This window comes from Erpetoichthys calabaricus, chromosome 9 (assembly GCF_900747795.2).
Source record: "Erpetoichthys calabaricus chromosome 9, fErpCal1.3, whole genome shotgun sequence".
In the NCBI taxonomy this organism is placed as follows: domain Eukaryota; kingdom Metazoa; phylum Chordata; class Cladistia; order Polypteriformes; family Polypteridae; genus Erpetoichthys; species Erpetoichthys calabaricus.
In genome coordinates this window covers 109531436-109549015 of record NC_041402.2, presented here as the reverse complement: position 1 = coordinate 109549015, position 17580 = coordinate 109531436, and the positions used below count along the sequence as shown (strand labels likewise).

Sequence of the window (17580 nt, the reverse complement as noted above, 5' to 3'; positions counted from 1 at the left end):
CTTTACTGAAAATGTCAGAAAGTCTGTATAATCTTGTATTAGAACATTTACAGCAACAACAACAATTTATTTCTTGTAAACCACAAAATCTAAAAAGGAATTACTGAATGGGCTTGAACAGGCCCTGTCTTTGACTGCCCCTCCCCAACCTAGACTCCGTAAGAAAACACTCCCTAAAAAAGATACTCCCATCTATTGTGTGTATAATGGGTGTCCATAAATGGGATAAATGCAACACAGAGCAGAATACAAGTAATCCTTTTCACAGAGCTAAATGGCCAATCTATCACTGCTACCTCAGAAATACAATATAATAGTACAAACTACTTTGTTCTTGCACAGCAGTCCTCACCAAGTGCAGGCACAGAGCAGCGCCACAACTCTCAAGGAAAAATGCAAGAATAGATTGTACTGCTTGCAAAATACTGAACTATCTCATATAAGGATACAGATTTCTTAAAATACTTCAAAACAGAAATGGAAAATAAAAATATCTGTCCATCAGCTAATTGTAAAACCACAGCCAAATTGAAGAAAAGAAGTCAAAGACCAGCCAGACACAGTAAGAGTCATGAAGACCTCGCCCTACTGCTGCCTCCTCCCACTTTCAATTTTACAGATAATTCAGTGGTAGACCTGCCAATCTGATGAAGAGAACCTTGTACCTGTTGATTCCAGTGATTCCAGCTCTTGAGATGACTTTTCCATAGACAGGCAGACAACTTGGCACTAGAGTAGTGGCGCCAAATGTTACATGAGAATACCCAGAAGAGAAACAGAATAGGGAAGGGTTAGTAACAATTTTTAAATATCATATCACTTATAATGTATCACAAATGATTAACAACAGAGATGCAATATGAAAGATGCATTTATTAATGCACATTACTGTTTGATTTATAATGAGGAGACACATACAAATGCCTTCTTGATTCTACCTATGTATTAAATCAGTTAATATAATTGAGACTGGATGATGAAGAGGGTGATAGTCTCTGTATGAAAAGTTGCCTAATCTGAAACTGTAAAAGAGGTGTTAGTCCGTAACCAATAGGCTTCCTGTGTGTCGATAAAAAGGTGAATCTTTTTTTTTTTTTTTATTTATATATAATATACCATAAGAGTGTTGTTATAATGATGTCTTCAGCAGCTTACTACCTATCATAGCGATAATTTGTTCCTTATTCACTATCACAGCAAATAAATAAATTCTGAAACAGAGCGTGACTACAAGTGCCCATCCCTCCAACCCTTAAATGAAACATTAAATGCCCCAGATTACTTCAGTAAAAACATAACTTCTCTCTTGAAAATTAGCCTGTTTCTTTTCTCTTTTCGAAAGTATGTTAAACTAATCTTGTTCTTATTTTCTGAGCAACATCTATAACCTCATCTAGTGTGTAACCAACTATTTTGTCTTTTATTTCGGTTGAGATGCTTTTTGTCATTAAGGAGATTATTGCTGCTTCTTCCCATTCTACTTTAACAGCCAGTATGAAAAAAGTAATTATTTATTAATTTATAGATTTTTATAACATACCATTTTCTAGTAAATGGCTAACTGATATTTTTCCTTGTACTATGACATCAATTACCTTTTTGAATTTTTTCACAAAGACGTCTAAAGAATCACAACAAGGGTGGTTCGTTCGTATCATACATTCCAGGTACTTACTAACAAGGTTAGAGGATCAAGGATATAATAAATACAGTTTTAGCTTGAGCATTGCCTGTTGTGGAGGGAATGGTTTCAAATTTCATGTGACATTGATATAAGGAAGCTGTCACTTTTTTGTGTCACCTGAATAATGTCAGGTCAGGTTGGGGAGCATGCACTGGTACAGCGCATTGCTGCACCCACCACATGAAGAAACATCGGGATCCTGATTGGGATTCCCCCAGGTAGACATGCGGTCCTGTCCCAGCCTCTGGAAATGACACTCTTATGTGCTGCAGCCAGGTGTTATATGGGAGTCCCCTTGGCCTAGTCCAGCCACTCGGGTTCTCAACAATAAGGATCCTGCGAGCTGGGTCTCCCTTGGGGAATTGCACCACATGGCCGTAGTGCTGTAACTGACGCTCCCTCACAGTGTAGGTAATGTGCCTCATTAGTCAAACACAAAGTCAAACCAGCAGTACCCAAGGAGGGACAAAATACCGTAGTAGTCATATCTTCGTCCCAGGTTACTGGATAGCGTCCATATCTCGCAACCATATAGCAATAGAGGTAGCACCAGGACTCTAAACACTTGGACCTCGTCCTTTTGCATAGTTATTATGAGCGCCTCACACCCCTTTCCAGTGAACTCATGATTCCCCATGCTTTCCTAATCTGTCTACTGACTTCATAGGAAGAGTCACCAGACATGACTGTTATTGCCAAGGTAAGTAAACCTCTCGAAAAAATTGTCACTCTCTCCTTAGACAGACACACTGCTGATGACTGTGCCTAAGAGGTCATTAAAGGCCTGGATCATGGTTTTTATCCTGGACACTCGCAAGCCCAGACACTCGGACTCCTCAGTCAGTCTCTCGAGAGCCCCAGTCAGAGCCTCCATTGACTCCACAAAGATCACAGCATCATCAGCAAAGTCAAGATCAGTGAATCTTTCTTCGCCAACAGATGCCCCACAGCCGCTGGACCCCATGACCTTGCCCAGCACCCAGTCCAGGCAAGCATTGAATAGAGTGGGAGCAAGAACACATGACTGATGAACCAGTTTCATAGGCCACTGCTGAATAATACAGAGGTACTTGAGTTGTGAATATTAATAAAAATATAATGATGAGAAGTGTCATTTGAAAAGACTTTCATTTTCATTCATGAAACCCTTTTCTGCAAGTAGTTTATTTAATATTTTATTTAAAACTAGGGGGTTAAAGCCCCCTGCTTGCTTCGTTTGCCCACCCCCAGGGTGCGCTTCGTGCCTCTGCCACTCATGTTGTGGGGGTCTGAACGCACGCTAAGGAGATGCGGATGGATCAGTTGCTGGCTTGCTACTGCTGGTACCGAGCTGTGTGTTCTGCTTGTCGTGTTGCGCACCAGCCACTTCACGTCTGTGCCACTTGCGTTGTGAAAGGGTGGGAGTGAAGGGTGGAACGCACACTAAGGAGATGCGGATGAATCAGCTGCTGGCTTGCTGCTGCCAAGCTGCTGCATGTTCTGCTTTGTCGCACTATTCGTTGATCTTTTAAAAAGTCTGTACAGCAGCTGTTCTTTTTTCTTGCTGCTTTGTCTCGTGGGACGTCAAAATGACTCTCATGGAACGTCAAAGTGTCTTCCAAGAAGATCACGTCTCGACCCAAGTATTTTTTTTATTATAATTAGAGAGATACATGTATTTGGGACATTGTGAGCATATGACTGGATAAGTTGGCAAATGGATTATGCAAGACAAGAATGTGCCTTTTTTTTTTTTTGTTCTTTTTGAAAACATGAGATTAAAATTGTTCTTGGCCATTACTACAAAGTGCATGGGGTAAGTATCACATAAAAAAAGTTTGGATGGAGTATTCAGTTAAAGTGATTTATGTAATTGAACTTTTGAGCTTTTTGAATGCTTTTAGTATCATGTCTGTAGAGTATAAAGTAGAGGTTTTTTACTTTTTTGTTGTTTTTCTTCTTTGTAGCAGATTTATTCTGCTATCATGGCCATAATTGTAATAAAGAGGTTGCAGGAATTTTATTTTTAAACATGCATTTTAATTTTCTAATTTAAAAAATGGGACAGTAGAAGCACTCGAAATCTCAAGTCTTCTTTTCTTTTTCTTTTTTTTTCTTTTATCTTTCAGCCAGCAGCTGTCATTTTGTGCCCTTCATGGAGGAAAGCTCGGCATGTTTTTACACTTCTTGAAGAGTTTAAATCAGTGGAGTCACTTAGTCCTATGTTACTTTTATTTGGTTTAAATACTGAGAAAGCTGAACACCTGAAGATTCAGAAAGAATGTACGAATTTATCCATTTTAATTCTTTGTGGTATATTTTTTGCTTTAGTTTTAATAGATTGCTTAATAAGAATCATGGTTTCACATTTTTTTTGTAAATTGTACTATGTAAATATTGCATTATGGATATTTAATGGATATTTAATAATAATAATAATTCTTTGCATTTATATATTTGTTTATAAGGGTGATGTCTATCAGGCGTCTTCTGGAATTTTACAAAGTCATTTGGTTGTACTATGCAGTTGCTCAAAACTAATTTCATTAACTGTTTGCACTTGTATGTTTTTGAGCTCATATTTTATTAATACATGCGGTGCTATTGTGTGCAGTTTATTTAGTGATTTATACTATAATATTCTCAACCATAAATAGCTAATTGAACAGATAGTTAAATGGACAGTTTATCATATGGGATTAATGAATATAAATTGCCATTTAATTGAAACATGGTAGTTTCAAAGGCTATGAGTACTGCAAGTGCAACTAGTACTGAGTTTACTTTGTAATACTATTCAGATTTGGTACCAACCTACTAGAGTCACACATTACCAGTTTATTCGGTTATGATGTGTTCTGTTCAGAGAGTGCTTTCTGGATTCTTAAGTCATCATAAGTTATTCTTAAGTTTTTCATCCTTGAACCCCATTATTATTAATGCACAATGTTCAGCATGCTTTTGGAAAACATGGCATCACACTATATGCACTTGCCCATTCTTCCCAATGGTCCCTAGCTGGCATCCGGCTGAGGGCATCCTCGGAGCCAGTATGCTGCTGTAGGTGCCAGTGGATCTAGGATTAAGGACACAAGTCCCTTCCATGCTAGGTGGTACTTGGCAATGTGTCTGGTTTTGTCGATGTAGAGTCTTGAGTTCTCCAGGTCGTCTTCGATTTGTTTGGACTATGTTTTCTTGGGAGCTGTATGTTTGATTTCCCAATGGCTGGGTTTTTGCTGGCAGAGGATTTTGTGTGGTAAATGGCTGCCACTCGTTCGACAAATGTGACCAAACCATCGTAGTGGTTGGCTGCCGTCCGCAATTCTGCCAATTTTCTCTCCAGATGCGTTTACGAATCGAGACTCGCAGGATTTGATGTAGGCATTGCATCTGGAAGACTTCCAGTTTGACCAGGTCAGATTTGAAATGTCCACGTTTCTGATACATATAACAGGATCGTTAGTATCGAGAGCCCAGCAAAGAGATAGGCAAGAGGAATATCATATTTTATAATATTTAGGCAGGTCCCTTTTTTTCAGGTGAACCATTGGTTTATGCACATTTCATCAGGGCCTTTGATCATAATGTAAGTTACATGTTAGAGGACCCCCAAGATAAATTATTTGATCCAGTAGACGAGAGGTCATTCTCAAGAAATGGCTAAAGGCTGTGTATGAATGGCACCAAGGGAAGGATATGCAGAAGCCAGAATGCAACTTGTAGCGAACTAAAACCCAGCTAACATTCTCACCGCCTTTGATGGTGATTTATTTATTTTTTCAGTGGGGATCCCAGGAACGCACCCAGCCTTGGCCTGAATTGCACACACTCCATCACAGAGACAAAAAAGGAACAGGTAATAAAACAGAAATAGAAGACTGTATTAAACAATAAGAAACTAAATGTAACTATACAAACTACAACGATCCCACCCCAGTTCCCTTTACGGCGACATACAATAAACATGAGTTCAATAATAACAAACCACTAATTAAATCCACACACCACACATGAAATCTGTGAAAAACGGCAACTGATGGAATGAAATCATGGATATATTCCAGAGATCAGCTCGCTGTATGTGAATGTAAGGACAGTCCTACCCATATTTCCAGAAGATGACGAATGATGGGACCAGGAGCGCTCCTTTCTTTGAAGATTGACACAGAATCCAAATCAGTCCTCACACAGCAGGCAGACACCAGACAGTCCATACACACGCACAGGAGATAATCCAGGACAAAACAAGAATCCAAAGGTAGTAAAACAGGAAGGCAGACAGACCAGTAACTCTAGACATGAAACAATAAAAGACTTCTCTTTTTGTCTGTAGAACTGGCCTCCTTTTAAATCTTTTGCCGGCCTCCTTGTCCCCAGCAGCCCCTGCACCCTCAGCAGATGACCAATCAGAGCCACTGCTGGGAGTTGAAGTTTCTTTCAAGTTTGTAGCACACTACTGGGTAAAGTTACTGTGGCAACCAAATATTCATAGCTGATACATACCTGGAAAAAGGCATTGAAATGGCATCAAATAAAAGGAGAATGATGGACCTGAGAGACTATGCAACCTTTAACAGCTGTATGAACGCCATGGCCAATACAGGGAGCCGTGAAGCATTCAACAGCAATCAAAATATCTGTACAATAATCTCAAATCTCCCACATTCTCTACGAGATAAGTGTTGAAACTCAGCTTATGAACGTCAAGAATGTGAAGATAGAAGGACAGGTATTGACCACCCAACTACCTTTCTTCACCGACAGGCGAAGTTGTTGATGCATCCCCTATATGGAGATTTTCCACAAGATAGCAAAGAGAATAAAGAAAAGATTCACAAGTCTAAGTCTCCTTTAAACAGTGGCCAGACAGCAGGAAGTATTTTCATTACAAGTATTTCCGATGCAGCTGAAAAGGGAATTCAAGAAACCTCGGTCAAAAAGACTGGAACTGATGTCTCTGCATTTAAAAAGCCTTCTGTATTTTGCAGTGATAAGCATGCTCTTGCTTAATGTAGCAAAATCAAAGAGTTACCACATAAAGATAGAATTTACTTTTTAGAATCTAAAGGTCTATGCTTTCGTTGTCTCAAACAGTGGCATCTTGGAAAGAATTGTAAGGAAAGAATGAAATGTCACATATGTTCTTTGCAGCACCCAAACATCTTGCACATCAAAAAGGATAAAGGAGCAACATACAGTAAAGTAAAGCAGTTAAACTTCCGTGGGAAAAGAACCCAAGTATTTCTCAAAACTATGAATAACTATAAGGTTGATTCAGGAATACTAACTAAGAGTACTGTTTTATTACATTTGGAAATTTGTGGTCTCAATGATAAAAAAAATATATATATATATATAAATTTGCCAAAGGTATTATACACAGGTCACTATCCCACTGGACAGAGAAAATATTCCACGACAAGAAGACATCAAGATGTGGGCATATCTTAAAGAGGTACGTCTACCCTTTATTGACTCTGAAGTTGATCTTTTAATAGGAGTCAACAGCCCTGAAATCTTCAAGCTTGTGGCATATCATACCTATCAGAAGAGGTGGATCTCATGCTGTGAATACTGCACTTGGATGGGTGGTTGGTGGGCCATACAAGGAGTTAGATGACCTTGCAAAACAGAGTATTAAGCTAGTCAATCATGTGTCAATCTCAGAAACTGAAGATACAATATGTTGCTTCTATAGTATTAACACAGAGTTTCCAGAGAGCAGCTGTGAGGAGAAAGAGGAAATGTCACAGGAGAACATCAAGTTCATGTGCATAGCCTCAGAATCTGCAAGACTAGTAGATGGCCACTATTGCTTAAATCTGCCTTTAAAGGATGAAACACTTAAAATGCCAAACAATCTCTGTATTGCAGAACAGTGTCCTAATGGACTCAAAAGAAAGCTGAGCAAAAATTCAGGTTTCCACAAAGACCGTAGCTGCGTTTTCCCAAAGTTTCCAAAATTCAGCAGCTCCAACTTAAAAAAATGGGATTCAACAAAAGCCTGACGCGCAGAAATGATTCCACAGACAAGATATCTTCGTTTTTAAAAGTTTAGTTAAATTTTGAAAGTAAAACAGTTCACACAAAAATAAAAGAAGAAAAATTAAAATAGCAAAAAAAAAGAAAAATTATAATAAGAAAAAATTTAGTTCTAAGCTTAGTCTTGTTACATCTTAAATCGTTACTAGTCACTTATAATTTCTGAACCATTTCAAAACGGTCAGAAAACTGTATGCTTATCCCATTTCTAAACTTAAAATGGGTTTATCAAATCCCTCTTTACTGGGACCTGTTCTAAACACAACTAAACTTAATATCACACTGTTTCTCAATTATAGCAAGGAGATTCTATCTACTGATAGGGGGAAAAAGACTATACCATTGTCTATGACTATAGAAGAAATTATGTTCTATTCAAATAAAGAAAACATTAATATGAATTTAACTCAAAACTTTAACTTTCTAAAATTGGCTCTTACATTTCCGGCCCCTAATTGGCTATGCAGGAGCGGAGACAATTACTATTCTTTACTTCAATATGAGCCAGTTAACTTTATATTAACTATTGTTTTCAAATCACTAGCAATAACACTGCAAACAAATACTTAAAAAATTTCATATTTCAAACATTGGCTGTTTCTTGAAGCAGGCACAGTTTGTTCACGGGTCTGTCCAGTGTGCTGGTTTTGGTCTGCACACAAACTCTTCTGACTGCATCTTTGGCATCTGGCATTGTCTTGATAACTCGACCCATTACCCAGGAATTGCGAGGTGTAGCTTTATCTACAATTAAAACAACGTCCCCTGGTTCAAAATTTCTTCTTGGTGCTAGCCATTTTTGACGTTCTTGAAGTATTGGTAAATACTCTTTAGTCCATCTTTTCCAAAACAAATCAGCCATGTATTGAATTTGTTTCCAGCGTCTTCTTGGGTATGGTTCATTTTCTGAAACGAGTTCTGGTGGTAATTTAGGTTTTGTCTTCAGTAACAACAAGTGATTGGGTGTGAGTGGTTCCAGATCATTTGGGTCATCAGATGTCTTTGTAAGGGGTCTATTATTGAGTATTGATTCCACTCTACACATCATTGTAAGAAGGTTTTCATCATCAAGTGTTTGTTGGTTTAGCGTTGAATTTAAGATCTTTCTTATGCTCCTTATTTGTCTTTCCCACACTCCACCTTGATGAGAAGCTGATGGTGGATTGAAAATCCATTTGATTTGTTCTTGCATCATAGCATCACTGATTTTTTTGTGTTCCAACTTTTTAATAGCTTCTCGTAGCTCTCTTTCTGCTCCTACAAAATTTGTTCCATTGTCTGAGCGCATGATTTTAACTTGTCCTCTTCTATCAGTAAATCGGAGTATGGCTTGGATACAAGAATCAGTGTCTAAGCTATGTGCGATCTCTATGTGTGCAGCTCTGGTTGTTAAACATGTGAAGATTACTCTGTACCTCTTAACTAGGCTTCTTCCTCTTTTGACTAGGAAGGGACCAAAATAATTGACTCCAACATTTGTAAACGGTGGTTGGTTTGGTGCTAGGCGATCTTCTGGCAAATCTGCCATTTTTTGCTCACCTACTTTGGCATTGTATCTTCTGCACGTTGTGCACTTTGAAATTATTTTTCTGATAGCTGAGTTTGCTTGAGGTATCCAGTATTTCTGGCGTAGCTGTGCGAGCACATAATTGCGCCCACAATGTCCAATTCGTTTATGAATGTGCTGCAATATGAGAGAAGCAACATGTGAATGCTTGTGTAGAATTGCAGGATGTTTAGCTTCTTCGGGCATTGCAGCTTTGCAAAGTCTTCCTCCAACTCTCAGTATTCCATCTTGTATGATCGGGTCAAGTTTATAGATTTGACTGTTCTTTTTAACACAAGTCTTTTTCTTTAAAGCCTGTAATTCCTCTAGAAATTCTTGCTGTTGACTGAGGCGGATAAGCTCTGTTTCGGCTTTAACTAAATCGTCTAGAGAAATTGGATTTGTTTTTAGAGTCAGTTTATACTTTTTCATGTGCTTTGCAATGAGTGATTTTTGTTCTTCCGGATTACTTTTAGTCTGACTGACTTTTAGTTGGAATGTTTTTCTTTCATTTCTTATGTTCAGCATTAAGTCTTTAAACTTGAGGAACCAAGCCACTGCTTTCTTAAAGCGGTGCCAATCTGAAAAATAGGTGATTAGTTTGTTGATGGGCTCGGTTGCTTCCTCTATTTTTGTCACGTTAACTGCACAAGTTTTAACTTCTGGATCATCTTCAATGAGTGGATCATTCAGTTGATCTGGTCTTTTTGGCCACTCCTTTTCAGGCTTCAATAAGAAACCTGGACCTTGTGACCATGTGGTGCTTTTGAGAAAGTTTTCTATGCTTAGTCCTCTAGATGCTTGATCAGCCGGGTTAAGAGCAGATATGACATGCTTCCATTGTGAAGGCTGTGAATGATCTCTGATCACGGAGATTCTGTTGGCAACAAAGGTCTTGAACCGAGTGCTTTCATTTGAAATGTATTTTAGCACCGTGGTGCTGTCAGTCCAAAATGTAGATTCTTCTAAGGGCATTTGTAGCTCACCTTTAAGCATTTTGTCCATTTTAACTGCCACAACGGCTGCAGTCAGCTCCAATCTTGGAATCGTGACCTGTTTCAATGGTGCAACTCTTGACTTGCCCATCAGGAATGAACAATGCTTTTTGCCCTCTTCATTGGTTAAGACAAGGTAAGTGACAGTGCCATATCCATCTTCACTAGCATCTGCAAAATGGTGCATTTGTGCTGTCTTTATGGTTCCAAACCCGGTAGGTTTGAAGCATCTGTTCACTTTATAGTCTGTAAGTAACTGCAAATCATCCATCCATTTTTTCCATTTCTGAATGTGTTTGGCTTCTACTTCTTCGTCCCACCCAAATTTCTCTTTACATAAGTCTCTTAGAATAAGTTTTGCTGGCAGTAGGGCGGGTGCTAGAAAACCAAGTGGATCATAAACTGAACTAACAACAGACAGAATACCACGCCTTGTAGCGGGCTTGTTTTGTAACTTAATCTGAAATTTGAAACTGTCCGTTTGCGTGCACCACTGGACACCCAGGGCACGCTCTGTGGGAAGGAGACTGTGGCTCAAGTCTAAGTCCTTTTGTTCATGAGCTCTGTCTTCTTCTGGTATAGACAATAAAACTTCTCTGTTGTTACTCACCCACTTAGTCAAGTGAAAACCCCCTTTGAGGCATAGAGCTTGGAGGTCCTTTGCCAGCTTTATTGCTTGTTCCTCTGTTGTCACTGACCTTAAGCAGTCATCCACGTAGAAGTTATTGAGAACGGTGTTAACAGTTTCCTCAGGAAATGTATCTCTGGCATCTTCTGCTGTTCTACGCAAAGCATAAGAAGCACAACTGGGTGAAGAAGTAGCACCAAAAAGATGTACTGTCATTTTATATTCTTCAAGGTCTTTACTTAGATTACCTTCAGGCCACCATAAAAAACGTAAAAGATCAGTGTCTCTATCTGGTACTTTAACTTGGTAGAACATTGACTTAATGTCTGCCATTAGTGCTACTGGCTCCTTTCTGAATCTTGTAAGGACGCCAATGAGTGTGTTAGTTAGGTCGGGGCCTTTTAATAATTGTTCATTTAGTGAGATTCCCTGGTAGGTGGCAGTGCAGTCAAAGACTACTCGAATTTTATTTTTCTTTGGATGATACACACCATGATGTGGGATGTACCACACTCTGCCTTCGTTACTATTTAGGTTTTCTTTGGGTACCTTAACAGCGTAACCCTTGTCTATTATGTCTTTCATGAAGGCTTTATAGTCTCCGAGGAAACCTGAATTTTTGTTCAGTTTTCTTTTGAGTCCAATAGCACGCTGTTCAGCAATACAGCGATTGTTTGGCATTTTCAGTGTTTCATCCTTCAAAGGCAAATTTAAACAATAATGGCCACCTACCAGACTCGCAGTTTCTGAGGCTATGCGCATGAACTTGATGTCCTCCTGTGACATCTCCTCCTTTTCTTCACAGCTGTGTTCTGGAAAATCTGTGTTATACTGTTGCAACAACATATCCTCAATCTCTGTTATTGACACACGATTGATTGAATGTTTGGGTATCTTACCACTTTGTTTTGTGAGGTCATCTATCTTTTTGTATGGTCCACCAACTACCCATCCAAGTGCAGTCTTCATAGCATAGGGTTCACCTTCTTGGCTATATATGGTTCGTGACTCCTTGAGGATTTCTGGGTAGTTGATTCCTATTAAAAGATCAGCTTCAGAGTCAATATGAGTTAGACGTACCTCTTTAAGATATGCCCACTTTTCAATATCTTCTTGTATTGGAATATTTTCTCTGTCCACTGGAATGGAGACCTGTGTAAAGACCTTTGGCAAATCAAAGTATTTATCATCATTGAGACCACAGACTTGTAAATCTGATAAGACAGAACTTTGTGTTAGCACTTTTGAATCATCATCATAGTTATTCATAGTTTTGAGAAGTACTTGTGTTCTTCTCCCTTGAAGGTTTAATTGTTTCTGGAGCCTTTCAGTGCAAACTGTTACTGTACTGCCTTGGTCTATAAAGGCATATGTTTCTACATACCTTTCGCCTTTCTTAGATTTTACCTTTACAGGAACTACTTGTAGTGCACACTCTTCTCCGGCCCCAGTGAAGGCACACGTTCCAGTCTCTGTTTCCTTGTCAGTAGATGTCGCAACACTAGCTGTAGATTTAGATGTTGCCCCGGAATCTTTTTTGATATGCAGGATGTCTGGGTGCTGAAAAGAACATGTCTGACATTTCATTCTTTCTTTACAATTCTTACCAAGGTGCCCCTGTTTGAGACAGCGAAAACAAAAACCTTTGGATTTTAAAAAGTCAATTCTTTCTCTGTGCGGCAATTCTTTGATTTTACTACATTCAGCAAAGATATGCTGACCATTGCAGAATACACAAGGATTTTTAAATGCACAGTTATCATTAACAGTCTTTTCGACCAAAGTTTCTCTTGCCTCCTTTTCATCGACATCGGAAATACTTGTGGAAAAAATACTTCCCAATCTCTGTCCGTATTTCTGAGGATACTTAGCTTTCTCAGACTTTTCTTTTTTCTCTGTACAAGTGTCACTTTGTGAAAACAAAGGGTCTAGAAGCATTTCAGCTTCGTCATGCAAAAAATTAATTAGTTCAGGTATGCCAGGTCTCTTTTTATTGTCTCTTGTAAGCTTATATGCATACCTCATCCATTCGTTATTCAGTGAGGATGGAAATTTCTTACATGCAACTCGCACATTATCACTGTTATTAAATTCCCCACCGTTCCCTGAATCATTCATAGTGTTCATGCAGCTAGAGAGGAAGTTAGCGTAATCTCTTAGAGCTTCCCCATCGTTTTGCTTTATTTGAGGCCATTTCAATGCTTTATTGAGGTATGCGTCTGCTACGAATAGCTCGTTGCCATAATATCTTTCAAGCAATTTTTTAGCTTCTGAGTAGCCTTCATCTGGTGACATTCGTGCGCAGCCTTTAATCATTTCTTGAGGCGAACCTCTGGTGTACTGGATCAAGTAATCTAATTTGTCTTGTGAGTTTGCTAATACATCACCCACAGCATGATTAAAGGCTCTGATGAAATCTGCATATTCAAGTGGGTCACCTGAAAATAAAGGAACCTGTCTATGTGGTACTTCACCTCATGGCGCTGGCGCTGGTACTGGTGCAGGTGCTGGAGGTGGAGTAGTAGCTCTGTTTTGTTGGGTTAACGATTTAGCCATTTCAGTAATCGCTTTCTGACACTCAGCTTGATTTTTCTAATATTCGGCTTGATTTCGTACTAATACATCTAGTATATCATTTCTGGAGCTTTGAGCGTCGGTTTGTGCACTAGTTGTGGGTTATTCTTGCTTTTCTACTTTAGCTTTAAGTTCATGAAACATTTGTAGAATACTATCAAGTTCTGTGCGTTCAAGTGTGACTGTCGATGAGGGTGATGATGCCGCTGCAGCGCTTTTCTGGGCTAAAAAGTCACATTTAATTTCTAAAGCGCGCTTTAACTGCGGAGAAGTTTTTCGTGTCTTTGACTTTGAGCGATTCCGTTCTTGCAATTGCATCTCTTCGAATTGCTTAACTAGCTGATCATCGGATTTATGTGTTAACAGTCTATTTGCATCTTTCAGCCATAGCTTTGTAACATTAACAAATTCGTTCCAATTCTTAGAACTTTCGGCGAATGTCGTTTTCTGTTTCTTAATTGCGCTTTGTTTACTTAACATTGATATTAGCCTTTGATTCAACTCTTCTATCTCACTGTGCGTTTCGCAAAAATTTTCAAGTCTTTCAGCCACTTCTAAATGATTTTCTGGAGTATCTTTAAGACTTTCTATTTCAGCTATAAGCACAGAAAGTTTATCTTTCCTCTGACTAATGTGTCCTTTAAGATCTCCGATAACATTTTCTGACTTCGAGTCTGTACTCAATTCACTACTAATTTCACTGGAATTATGCTTAGACATTGCCATGATAACAGCTCAAAGACTGACAGCTGGTTCTCTTGACGGCAACAAACGTCACAACAGGAACGTTCCAACAAGGCAGATATTTCCTTATAGCGAGGCTTCAAAAACTCAGGCAAAAGCAAAAGCGATCATCCACAAAGTCTTTATAATATCACAGTCTCTTAAAATCTTCTCAAGTTCAGGTGCGGCGACCTTGCTTTCATTACGATAACGCAGTGGTAAAAGGTAAGAGCACTGTACCTCGTGATGACTCAGTTCTTTTTCTTTCGTTGACAAGTTCAGGTGCAGAAGCGTCCTCTGTCCTCAGATGGTAGATTCCAGTTTCAAGGCCTTAAGATGGCAAGTTTTCTGACGAAAATGTAGCTGCGTTTTCCCAAAGTTTCCAAAATTCAGCAGCTCCAACTTAAAAAAATGGGATTCAACAAAAGCCTGACGCGCAGAAATGATTCCACAGACAAGATATCTTCGTTTTTAAAAGTTTAGTTAAATTTTGAAAGTAAAACAGTTCACACAAAAATAAAGGAAGAAAAATTAAAATAGCAAAAAAAAGAAAAATTATAATAAGAAAAAATTTAGTTCTAAGCTTAGTCTTGTTACATCTTAAATCGTTACTAGTCACTTATAATTTCTGAACCATTTCAAAACGGTCAGAAAACTGTATGCTTATCCCATTTCTAAACTTAAAATGGGTTTATCAAATCCCTCTTTACTGGGACCTGTTCTAAACACAACTAAACTTAATATCACACTGTTTCTCAATTATAGCAAGGAGATTCTATCTACTGATAGGGGGAAAAAGACTATACCATTGTCTATGACAATAGAAGAAATTATGTTCTATTCAAATAAAGAAAACATTAATATGAATTTAACTCAAAACTTTAACTTTCTAAAATTGGCTCTTACAAAGACTATAAAACTTAATGAAAGACATTATTGAGAAGTCCCAGGTAAAGACACTGATCTTATGCTTTTTATGGTGATCAGAAATGACCTAAGTAATGACTTGGAGGAATTTAAATGACAGTACATCTCTTTGGTGCTACCTCTTCACCCAGCTATGCTTCTTATGCTTTACGCAGAACAGCTGAAGACGGCAGAGACACATTTCTTGAGGAAACTGTTAACGCTTTGCTCCATAATTTCTACATGGATGACTGCTTAAAGTCCGTGGCAACAGAAGGGCAGGCAATAAAGCTGGCAAAAGATCTTCAAGCTCTTTGCTTCAGAGGAGGTTTCCACCTGACCAAGTGGGTGAGTAACAACAGCAAAACAGTTTTATTGACTATTTCTGAGGAAGATGGAACTCTTGAGCAAAAGAACTTAGACTTGAGCCACAGTCTGCTACCAACAGAACGTGGCGTGGGCGTCCAGTGGTGCACAGAAACAGATGGTTTCAAATTCTAGATAAAGTTGCAAAACAAGCCTTCTACAAGCTTGGTATTCTGTCTGTTAGCTCAGTTTATGACCCCCTTGAATTTTTAGCACCTGCCATATTACCAGCAAAGCTTATTCTAAGAGACTTGTGCAAAGATCTGTGTGGGTGGGATGAAGAAGTAGAAGTCAAAAATATTCAGAAATTGAAAAAATTGTTGACTTACAATTATTAGCAGACTACACTGCAGACAGGTGCATCAAATCTGCACAGTTTGGAAGCATAAAGTCAGCACAGATGCCAGTGAAGACGAGTATGGCACTGCCACATATCTTTTGACTAACGAAGAAGGCAAAAAATATTGTTCATTCTTGATGGGCAAGTCCAGAGTTGCACCATTGAAGCATGTCACGATTCCAAGATTGGAGCGGATAGTATCCGTTTTGGCAGTCAAAATGCTAAAAGGTGAGCTTCAAATACCCCTACAAAAATCTACATTTTGGTCTGACACAGTTCTAAAATACATTTCGAATGAAAACACTCGATTTAGAGCCTTTGTTGCCAACAGAATCTCAGTGATCAGCGATCATTCACAACCTTCACAGTACAGTAGTAGGAGGTACATTACATCCGCCTTAAATCCAGCAGATCAGGCATCAAGAGGGCTAATCATAAAAAACTTTCTCAAAAGCACCACTTGCTCAAAGGGTACAAGTTTCTTATTGAAGCCTGAACGTGAGTGGCCAAAAAGAACTGAACAATTCACTTTCTAACTATGATCCAGAAATCAAAATCTGTGCAGTTAACATGACCAAAGTAAGATGAAGTTATCAAGCCCATCAATTAGCCAATCACCTACTTTTCAGAATGGCTAAGCTTGAAGAAAGCAGTGGAATGGTTTCTCAAGTTTAAAGACATACTGATGCACTTAAAAAATGAAAGAAAAACATTTCAACTAGAAGTCAGTCAATCTGGAAGTAATCCAGAAGAACAAAAAACACTCATCACAGAGCACATGAAAATGTATAAATAGACATTAAAACCTAGCGTGATTTTTTTTTAGAAGACTTGGGTAAAGCTGAAACAGAGTTTATACCCCTCAGTCGACTACAAGAATTCCCAGAAGAATTTAAAGGTTTAAAGAAAGATGCTTGTGTAAAAAAGAACAGTCAGATCTTCAAACTTGACCCAGTTATACATGATGGAATCCTGAGAGTTGGAGGAAGACTCAACAAAGCTGCAGTGCCAGACGAAGCTAAACATCCTGCAGTATTCCAAAAATTCTCAAATATTGCTTCTGTTATATTGTAGCACATTAACAAAGAAGTTGGACGTTGTGGATGCAATTATATGCTTGCACAGTTAAGCCAGAAATACTGGATACCATAAGCAAACTCAACTATCAGGAAAATAATTTCTAAGTGTGTAACAGGAGAGCCAAAAAATATCAGATATGCCTGAATATTGATTGTTGCCTGACCAACCACCTTTCTCCAATGTTCGAGTTGATTATTTTGGTCCCTTTCAAGTTAAAAGAGGAAAAAGTCAGGTTAAGAGGTGTGGAGTATTTTTTACTCATCTAGCAATCAGAGCTGTGCACATAGAGATTGCACACAGCTTGGACACTTGATTCTTGCATCAATGCCATACGCCGATGCATTTGCAGAAGAGGACAAGTTAACATCATGCACTCAGATAATGGAACAAACTTTGTTGGAGCTGAAAGAGAGCAACGTGAAGCAATTAAAAATCTTGACCAAGAAAAAATCAGCAATGCTATGATGAAGAAAGAAATCGAATGAATCTTCAATGCACTTTGAGCCTCACATCAAGGTTGAGTATGGGAAAGACAAATCAGAAGTATAAAGATTCTGAACTCAAAACTTAACCAACAAACACTTGGGGATAAAAGTCTCCAAACAGTGATGTGTGAAGTGGAATCAATCATCAATAACAGACCTCTCACAAAGACATCAAATGACCCAAATGATTTGGAGGTACTCACACCCAGTCAGTTGCTGTTACTGAAGACAC

The 17580-nt window shown here is 38.6% G+C and overlaps 1 protein-coding gene across 1 annotated transcript in view; it reads left to right on the top strand.

Moving 5' to 3' along the window:
- Positions 1-17580, top strand: part of tdrd12 (tudor domain containing 12) — a 725767-nt gene that overhangs the window by 310027 nt on the left and 398160 nt on the right. Inside the window, exon 13 of the mRNA XM_051932225.1 lies at positions 3793-3946. Coding sequence (XP_051788185.1) covers positions 3793-3946 — 154 coding nt within the window. The remainder of the gene's footprint in view (positions 1-3792; positions 3947-17580) is intronic.